Source organism: Acanthisitta chloris, unplaced genomic scaffold (genome assembly GCF_000695815.1).
Source record: "Acanthisitta chloris isolate BGI_N310 unplaced genomic scaffold, ASM69581v1 scaffold7075, whole genome shotgun sequence".
Lineage (NCBI taxonomy): Eukaryota > Metazoa > Chordata > Aves > Passeriformes > Acanthisittidae > Acanthisitta > Acanthisitta chloris.
Genome location: NW_008672045.1, coordinates 14,920 through 24,001, shown reverse-complemented (window position 1 = coordinate 24,001; position 9,082 = coordinate 14,920). Strand labels below are relative to the sequence as shown.

Sequence of the window (9,082 nt, the reverse complement as noted above, 5' to 3'; positions counted from 1 at the left end):
GTCTTCACCCTCTGCACTTGGGACCAGAGGAAATCCACTGGAGATGAAGTTTCCCTTCCCAGATAACTTCCCAAGCTGGGAAGTCTTGACCCAGCACTGTGGGGTCTGGCAGTGGCAGTTGTCCTTGAGATCCTTTAGGTTTTGTGGGTTTTTCCCACCTGCTCCTATCAGGATCCTGTCCAGCTTCACCTTGTGTCTTGTTCTGCTCTACCTGTATGGATTTGCTGCTCCTTGGCTTCGGCACAACTCTGATCCTCTCCTTCCCACTCCTGCCCAGGAGCCACTCAGTCCTCTCTTCTCATCCACACCCTGGCATGGAATCCCAGCTCCTCCTCAGCCTGCCCAGCCTGGGTTGCTCCATCATTCCCTCCCCTTTTGGCAGGGAGAGCTGCTCCTCCCTTTCTCTTCCAGCTCACAAGGTAAGAAAGGTGGCCAAACTGCACTGAAACCACTTGTTTCTGCCACGTGCACTCAGGGGCTGTTCAGCTCATCCAAGCTCCCACCACATCCAAAAGCACAGCACGAGGAGGTGAAGCCATCCCTAATTCCCAGCTGCTGCTCACAGCACAGGACCAGCATCCAGCCCACTTTAACTATGGTCTGCCACTCAGTGAGTGACAAAAGCAGAGTGCAGGTGGCAGAGTTGCCCATACCTGTTTAAGGCTCCCATCTAAGCTGCCTGCTGAGCTGTGCCAGGTGAGAGCCCTGTCCTCCCTCTGCTCCAGGCCTGGGCTCTGCCTCCAGGGCGCTCCGAGCACGCTGTCCCGCTGCTCCCGGGCTCGCAGCATGTCACCCTTCAGCTGGGCAATCTCCTCCAGCAGCTGCTGCTTCTCTGCATTGCTCTCTCTGAGCTGCTTCTCCAGCTCCTCCTTCTTCTTGTTGCTCTCTAGTAATTCAGAGCTTGAAGGGGAAATAGTAAAGGAAAGAGATAACTACACAGATCCGAGGGGAAACAGCCTGAAAGGGGAAAACCTGGGGGGGTGAGAGGCCAGGGAGACACTCAAGTGCCTCAGGAGGCTCCATAGGGGATTGAATCCTGGGGCAGCAGTGCTGGGCAAGGGTCAGGCTCCCTGAGACACTGACCCATAAAAACACGTGTGCCCAAAGGCTCAGCTGTGAGCAGGTTAAGGGCTGGCCAAGGAAACCCTCACGTGGGGCACAGGAGCTGCTCTGTGCTCAGAGAAGCACTAGGAGTTCAGCTCTCCCAGTGCAGCTTCTTCTGTCTGACTTGTCTCCTTCCAAACTCAAAGCTGTGGCTGCTCCATCCTTGGAAATGTTCCAGGCCAGGTTGGACAGGGCTTGGAGCAATGTGAGCTAGGGGAAGGGGTCCCTGCCCATGGCAGGGCGTGGAACCAGATGGGCCTTAAGGTTCTTCCAACCCAAGCCAGTCTGGGATTCTATGAATCTCTGTCCTAGCTGTTCAGACACTGGCACAGCTGCCCAGGGCAGTGCTGGAGTCACCATCCCACGTTCAGAACACGTGGATGTGGCACCTGGGGACATGGTTAGTGGTGAACCTGGTTAGTGGTTGGACATGATGATCTTAGAAGCCTTTTCCAACCTGAACAATTCCATGATCCCTTAGCAGCTCCCTCCCTGCCTTCCCCTGGTTGTACTTTATCCCAGTTCTCCAGGTCACTGAGCCAGCTGAAACCATGTTGGATTTAATCCCAGCTTTTACCCACTAAGGAGATGCTGGGTCTGGCTGCTCCAGCTCCAAATCTGTATTGATCTACTGAAAAAGGGCAGCTGGGATCTGCAAGAGCTTCAGGTACAACCCCAACAGCTGCTGCCACCTGTCCTCCAAGGCCACCCAAACCCCAGAGCAAGATGAGGCCTACAGCTGCTGGCAGCACTTAGCCCCAAGGAGCCCAAACCCGTAGTAGGGGCACTGTTAGCCCAAATCCCACCTGGCTTCAAGGGAAGAATGCTCCTCCCTCAGTTAGGCTGCACAGAATCTGGAGTAGCTGCAGAAACAAGGTTTATTCCTGGCTCATCCTGATGTCCCTGAGGGAAATCACCCAAATCAGAGATGCTGACCTGATAAAGGGACACCTGATAAGCTGCTGAGCCTGTTCTTGCCAGAGGCAGCACCACAGGGACTTTGAAAAGACTCAAAGATTAACTCAGCAGAGCTAAGGAGCAGAAAATACCACACGCCTTGTCAAGGTTTACCAGAGCAGTTCTTGTTCTTCCCTCAAGCTTTTGATCTGTTCTTCCAGAAACACTACTTTAGCCATCTGTTCCTCATAGGTCTTGGCATCTGCACAGGGATCTTCCTGTTTCTGCTCCACCTTGGGACTCTGTTCTCTTCCTTGGGGGATTTCAGAGGCCTGTAAGGTCAGAAAACACCAGGACTTGGATTTTCTTTGCTCTGATGGAAATCCTTTGAGCAGTACAAGGCACTCTGAGCACTTCAGACATGGCTTGTGCTTCTGTGGCTAATTTAGTGCAGTTCTTCACCCTTGAAGATACAGGTGTGAGGCCTTTTTCCTGCATGGGAAGTAGCTGTGTGTAAACTACCACCAAATCATGACTCTTTGTTTACTTTCATCCTACTGTAGCCCAGCTGTAGCTCTCAGGGATGTGTCAAATCTCCTACAAAACCAGCAGCTGTTGGGAACACAGGAGGAACACAAGGTCTGGCTTCAGCTGGTTCTCCAGAGCATCCTCCATCCAACTCCTTCCCAAGCACCTCCCTAGGACAGCTGCTCTCCACTGCCAGGATCACCTAACCACGAGGCAGCAGCACCCCCCAAACCTGAGACATGAAGAGAAGATACCAAGCAAATCGAAGGGGCAGGAAAGGAGAAATGCAGCAGGACACAGGAGCTCACTCCCAGGCTGTGCTGGAACTGGAGTCTGCCCAGACTAACCTCTCCTGCTAAGCAGTGGTGAACCCAAATCCTTCAGCCAAAACCACAGTTATCCAACCTAACCACCGGCAACCACTTGGATTCTCAAACTTTTCAACCAACAGCTCTTCATGAGCACTGACATTGCGATTTCAGGTCATCTTATCTACACCAGGATGAATTTCCTCCTATGTGAGGGACACGCAGCAGCAGCTCCTGCCTCCATCAGGCATCAGAGCAACCAGGAGCCTTCCCATAGCTCACCTCTGGATCTAAGAGAGCACTGTCTTTGTGCAGCGTCTCCGGGGACACATCCATGAGATCCCTGCTGGCTGCTGTCCTCTGGAGACTCGGGAAGGTGGTACAGGGGCTGGTGAGCTCTGACTGGGACTCAGGCAACCCCTGGAGAGGAAACAACAGGAGTCAGTGGATGAAACACAGCCCAATACAAGCTCAGAAGAAGCTTTCTCCTCTCAAATGTCCCAAAACCTCTTACAAACAAGGCTAGAGCTCCAGACCATGCAAAGAGCTCACAGCACAGCATTCCAGGGACAATGAGCCATGTGCTCTGGGACAGCCCTGCTTGAGTAGGGAGGTTGGACCAGATGACCCACTGTGGTCCCTTCCAACCTAACTGATTCTGTGATTTTCCGCAGCATCCCACAAATCTGGCAATTCCTTTCCACGTCTGTACTGATGGACTGAGCCAGCCCCTCCCTCACTGCTCTCCAGGGAGGCTCCGTTTGCATCCCGAGTTTTCAGCGGGAATTCCTTGCAGCAGGACTAACCTCAGGCCTCTAGATGACACTGTTCCCCAAGCAACTCCCGAGCCCGTGGAGTTGTGTCAACAGCTCAGGCCTTCTCTGGGGTTTAATCACACACAAGGAAGTGACAGGACTCACAGCTCATTTAAGGCCTCCAAGTGCTAAAACATGAGCTTTGTCCCAACTTTAACCCTCAGATCCCTTTATCTGCCTGATCCAGGCCATGGATCTGCAGGTCTCCTAGATTTTTAGCCTAATTTTCATTCCCTGTCCTGCCTGTGCCTGTGCTGTGCTGTGCCTGTGCCATCCCCTGGTCAATGTTGCTGCCACCACACAGTCTCTCCTCTATGGCCCAGCTGGAAAACAGAGCTCCAGCAACACTCCCAGCAGAGAGAATCCCCCAGGAGTCGATTTAGCACTTAAACTCTTCCAGGCAAGCTGTGCTGAGGTCCTTGGGGCATGCTACAGCAGCACTGGGGCCCAGCAGGATGTTCATGTCACCTGCTGTGCCTCTGGGCTTTTCTGACTCCTGCAATAAACATCTGAGACTGCAAACCCTCACTTGGCCCTCTGGAGAATCAGGTTTTGCCTACAGAGTTGGAATTCCTGATTTGGTATCAGATTCACTGAGAGGAAACCTAAATGATGGTGTTAGAGCTGTGAGAGCAGATGGAGTGAAAACCACCTGCCAAATGGTTCAAACTGATAGGGCTGGAGAAATGCAGCAAGAGAAGTCAAGTGGGGGACACCTGGAGATGTTTTCTGGAGCAGCCAAAGGTTCCTGCAGGGAGTCCCAGCACAGGGGCAGGACATACCTGGCTGCCCAGCACCACCTTCTCAGCCTTCAGATCTTCTCTCAGCAGCTCCAGCTCAGATGCTAGCTGCTTCCTCCGCTCCCTGCGCTCTCCCAGCTGACTCCCCAGCTTGTCTATGGTCTCCTGACAGCTCTCCAACATCTGCAACAAGCAACATTCAGAGGCACTTCTACAGCATCCTTTTTTCTAGCCAAAAAGGAACCAATTGCAGGAAATGTGTCTTCTAGGGAAGAAGGAGAGGAGAAAAAAGGTTCTCAAAAGTTCCCAGTGGGATTCCTGCACATCACACCCAGGGTTGGCAGGACCTCTCTGAAGGCCCGGAGCCTTCACAGACCCAGGAACCTTGGGAAGGTCCTCTCCCACCTGTCACAACCTCTGTCTGGCTGACACACCTGGCAAGGAACAAATGGACATCAAAGCCATTCTCAAACCTGCTGGGAAACAGATTTACATGTGCCTACACAGGACCTCAGCTCCACTAACCCCTGAACAACAATGGAGCACCTTCACACAGCTAAGTCCTTCACCCTCACAGGGATCAACAAACTCCTCAGATTGCAGAGCTGAAGGCAAGACAAGCTCCTAAGAGAGATGCGTTTTCACGAGATCATATTGGCATGTTGGCTGCTTTCCTCCAAAAACAGCCATCCACCTGCACGAGCCAAGGGCTCCAGATTCCCTGGAGATGCTGACAAAGAGCATCCCCAGGAGAGGGTCACTGAAGATGCTCATTTAAGACATTTGTAAACACACCAATTAATTCCCCAAGGAAAAACTCTTACCTCCTGCATCTCCTGTGCTCCAGATGACACCTGCTCATCCCTGTCCATCTCAGCTTTGTTCTTCTGCACCCCAAGTAGCTCTGTCTCTAGGCTGGTGATCTGAACATGGAAAAACCACGAGTCAGAACCAAACCAGGACCCACAGCTAAATGTGCAACTACTACTAAACTGCTCCTTGTGCTGCTATTGCAGGATCAGCCCCATGTTTGGAAGACAGGAGCAGGAGAGGACATGGACAGCTGCCACATCCAGCTCACAGCTTTTATCCACTGCTTCCAAAGGGGAAGGAGCTATCTAGGGCCAAGTCAGAAAAAGAAGGAACCCTGCTCCACAGAAGGAGAGAAACAAGCCATGCACATGGTGACAATCCAAAGCTTCCACAGGCTGTGGTGCTGTCCACCATGGAGAACCCCAGGACACCCTGGTTTGGGTGTGGGTTACCCTCCTTCCTGCTCCTGTCCCAGTGCCTCTCCCACACAGCTCATCCAAGCAGATGTTCAACCTGCTCCAGCAGAACTTGTCCTGGTCCCTCCAGCACTCAAAGGAGGTTGTCACTCCCTCCTGCAAGACTCCCAGGACTCAGGATTTGGGGCAGCAAAGCTCTGAGCCCCTCCTGGCAGGCAAAGTCCGGACAAGTGCTCCCTCTGCATTTGCACCTTTCCCTGAGGCATCCACCCTTGGGGGCATCCTGTGGGAAAGGTTGTTAGCCCTGCAGCTCCAAAGGGCTCACAGGAGCAGCCCAGCTAAGGAGCATCGCCAAGGAGCAGCCCAGTCTCCTCCCTGGTATGGCTCCTACAGAGCCTTTCCCCAAATCCATGTGTTGGCACTGGCAGTCCCTCTGCTCCCCTGGGCACTGTGCAGCTTCCCTTCCATCTCGTCAGCTCAGGAGAAAGTTGGGGATGGTTTTCATCTTTGTAACCCCCCAGGCTGCTCTGGCCAAGGGCCCTGAACGAGCAGGGACATGGGAGGAGATGACACCCAGCTGCAGATAAAGTCCAGCTCCAGAGAATCCCAGAATCACAGACTGGGTTGGGTTGGAAGGACCTTAAATCCCATCCAGTCTCACCCCCTGCCATGGGCAGGGACACCTTCCACTAGTCCAGGTTGCTCCAAGCCCCATCCAGCCTGACCTGGAACACTCTCAGGGATGGAGCAGCCACAGCTGTTCTGGCCAACCTGTGCCAGTGCCTCAGCACCTCACAGGGAGGAATGTAATCCCAAAGCCAAAGATGTGCCAAGGCACAGGCAATCCCAGCCCATCCCAAGTGGTTCCAGAGCAGCACATCCAGGCCCAGAGCTTTGCTCTCCCTGCCAGGCTTTGGGCTCAATGGTTGTGCTGGAGCTCCCAGCAGGGAATGGCTCACACCCAGAGAAGCTGCTGCAGTGCTGGTTTGAAGACAAAGCTGTTCCCCAGCTGAGGTGTTAAAAGGCATTAAAAGTGGGTGAAACACCCACATGTCTCCAGAAGAGCTAACAGGCAGCAAACACCTCCTCTTACCTGACTAGATGATAATTTAGGGTTTAAGCAAGGCTTTGGGGCTCTGCAAGGAATCTCAAAGGCAAAACACACCTTCCTCCTCAGCCCCCAAGCAGCCTTTGGTCAGAAGATGATACCCAGAAACATATTTCCATCATTTCGCTTGTTTTGCCTCCAAGTCACTAACTTTGAAGAACTTAATCTGCACTCACAAGTCCTGTGCCAGAACAGAACAATCCTCACTCTGTGTCCTGGTGTCCTGGTCCTGAGTCATGGCCTGAGCAGCCAAGGCTCCTGTAGCTGTGCCAGAGCACAAAGGCCTCCCAAGTCCTTCTCACGTGGAGCAGAGCTGGCACATCCCCTGCAGCACTGCCCTCCCCAGAGCCCCTGGGTGATGCAGGTGCAGCTCAGCACCATCCAGCAGAGCCCATGGATCCAACCAGAGGTTATGCCACCTCCTCTTCCATCCCATCTCCCCCCCAGGGCCCTGCTTGCCTCAGAATGTGACCTTTTCAGCCGCAGCAGGTGCCAAGTGCCTGCCCCTGGAATGCCTCACATGTCCTTGGCATTCCCAGAGATCTGATAATAATCCATGAGCAAAGAAGGGATTTGTCCAAAAAGAAAACTCATTATGGCTGATGTGTGAAGGGTTGTGTTTATTCCACTCCACTGGGAAACAGTGTGGTGTGAGCTGGACAAGCCCTGAGGTAAACAGAAATACCACCACAGTGGACAGAGATGGCACCATCCCATCCCAGGGCTGGTCCCTGTCTCCTCAGGGACAGGAGGGACACACATGAGGCCACTGCCATCTTCATTAAGGTACCTGAACATGCCTTCAGCCTGGATGGGCTTTAAGGTCCCTCCAACCCAAATCAATGTGGAATTCCATGAGGGGGAACAGGAGCTGGAAAAGCCAATGCTGGGGAATGTGCACTTCCAAACAGGTGGCAAACTGCTGGATTTTTTTCCTTCTTTTCTCTCTTTCTTGCACTGGCAGGTCCTGCTATTTGTACTTCTAGTCAGACTAACCCCAGCAGTGTGCAGCTCCAGAGCAAACAGCATTTGATTTTACCAGTCAGAGAGAAAAGCAGCTGGAATGGACCAAACCCAACCCTTGCCTCTCCCAGTCCATACTTACCTTCTGGTGCAGCCCCTCTACCTCAGTCTCAAACTGCTCCTTCTCCTGTTTGGATAGGATCTGAGTTTCTCCCAGAATTGCTTCCAGCTCTTCATTTCGCTCAACCAGGTCCTCATGCTCCTGCTCCAGCCTCTGCAGCTTGTGAAGGAGCTGGGAATTCCTGCCCTCCATGTTTTCCAGTGTCTCTCGGCACCTACACACCAAAACCAACATCACCAAGGCTGGAGATGCAGCCCAGCTGCTTCCCACCAGTGAGGAAAAGCCAAGGTGCTTCCCACTCTGGAATCCTTCTGTCCTGCTGATGTCCAGGCTCACATCCAGCATGGCCTGTGCCTGCTCTTTGGGCAGGAATGAGGAGTGATGGCTCTGCACAAGGAATGATGAAGGGCTGGGGGGAACACAGGTCAGGCACGAGGATGGCAACAGCAAACTGAGCTGCTTGATGTGGGGAACAGGCTTGGGAATCTGAAGGAAAAGAGTCAAAGGGACGGGAGCAGCCCCTTTACTCCCTGAAGCTGCTAGAAGAGGTGCAGCAGCTCCTGAGCAGCTCCTGGGAGAACAAAGCTCTGACTTCCCCTACACCCCCAGGTGACATATTTCATGCTCACAGTCATGTTTGGTGCAGCCCTGGAGAGCAACCAAACCCACAGAAACCTTCCCAGCATCACAACAGGCTTGAAACCAACTCTTTTGCCTGCAGAGAGCCCCAAAAGCACAACTCTGCTCGTTTAGGAAAGCAGCAAACAAGCTGCATTGATGACCCCAGGAGGGGGCACAGAGCCCTCAGGGCTGCAGCACCTCCAAAATCTCCCAACTGAGGGCAAAGGGACAAAGTCTCAAAAAGTATTCTAAAGAATCCAATACTGAAATCCCCCTGCAAGGCAGAACAGCAGCAGCACAGCACCAGGTTACCACAGTGAGAGTCCAAGGGGGGAAGGGTTTCTGCACCTCTCACCTTTTATGGAGAGTTTCAGGGCCCTGATATCTGTCCTCCTGCTCCGAGCCAGCTCCGCCTGCAGCACAGCCTTCCTCAGCCCTGCCCTCCTCCTGTGTACCCGGGGGCAAGGGGAGAACCAAAGGTTAGCAGAGAACTGAGAGTGAAATCACAGAATCCCACACTGGGTTGGGTGGGAAGGACACTAAAGTTCATCTCCTTCTACCCCTGCCATGGGCAGGGACACCTTCCACCAGCCCAGGTTGCTCCAAGCCCTGTCCAACCTGGCCTGGAACACTCCCAGGGATGGAGCA

General features: G+C 53.3%; 1 protein-coding gene across 1 annotated transcript in view; it reads right to left on the bottom strand.

Annotated features, from left to right (window-relative positions):
- CCDC30 (coiled-coil domain containing 30) overlaps positions 1-9,082 on the bottom strand; it is a gene marked incomplete at both ends in the record, with an annotated part of 26,597 nt that overhangs the window by 3,220 nt on the left and 14,295 nt on the right. Inside the window, 7 exons of the mRNA XM_009074358.1 lie at positions 654-900; positions 2,176-2,333; positions 3,120-3,257; positions 4,450-4,575; positions 5,217-5,315; positions 7,835-8,027; positions 8,790-8,891. Of these exons, the coding sequence (XP_009072606.1) occupies positions 654-900; positions 2,176-2,333; positions 3,120-3,257; positions 4,450-4,575; positions 5,217-5,315; positions 7,835-8,027; positions 8,790-8,891 (1,063 nt within the window). The remainder of the gene's footprint in view (positions 1-653; positions 901-2,175; positions 2,334-3,119; positions 3,258-4,449; positions 4,576-5,216; positions 5,316-7,834; positions 8,028-8,789; positions 8,892-9,082) is intronic.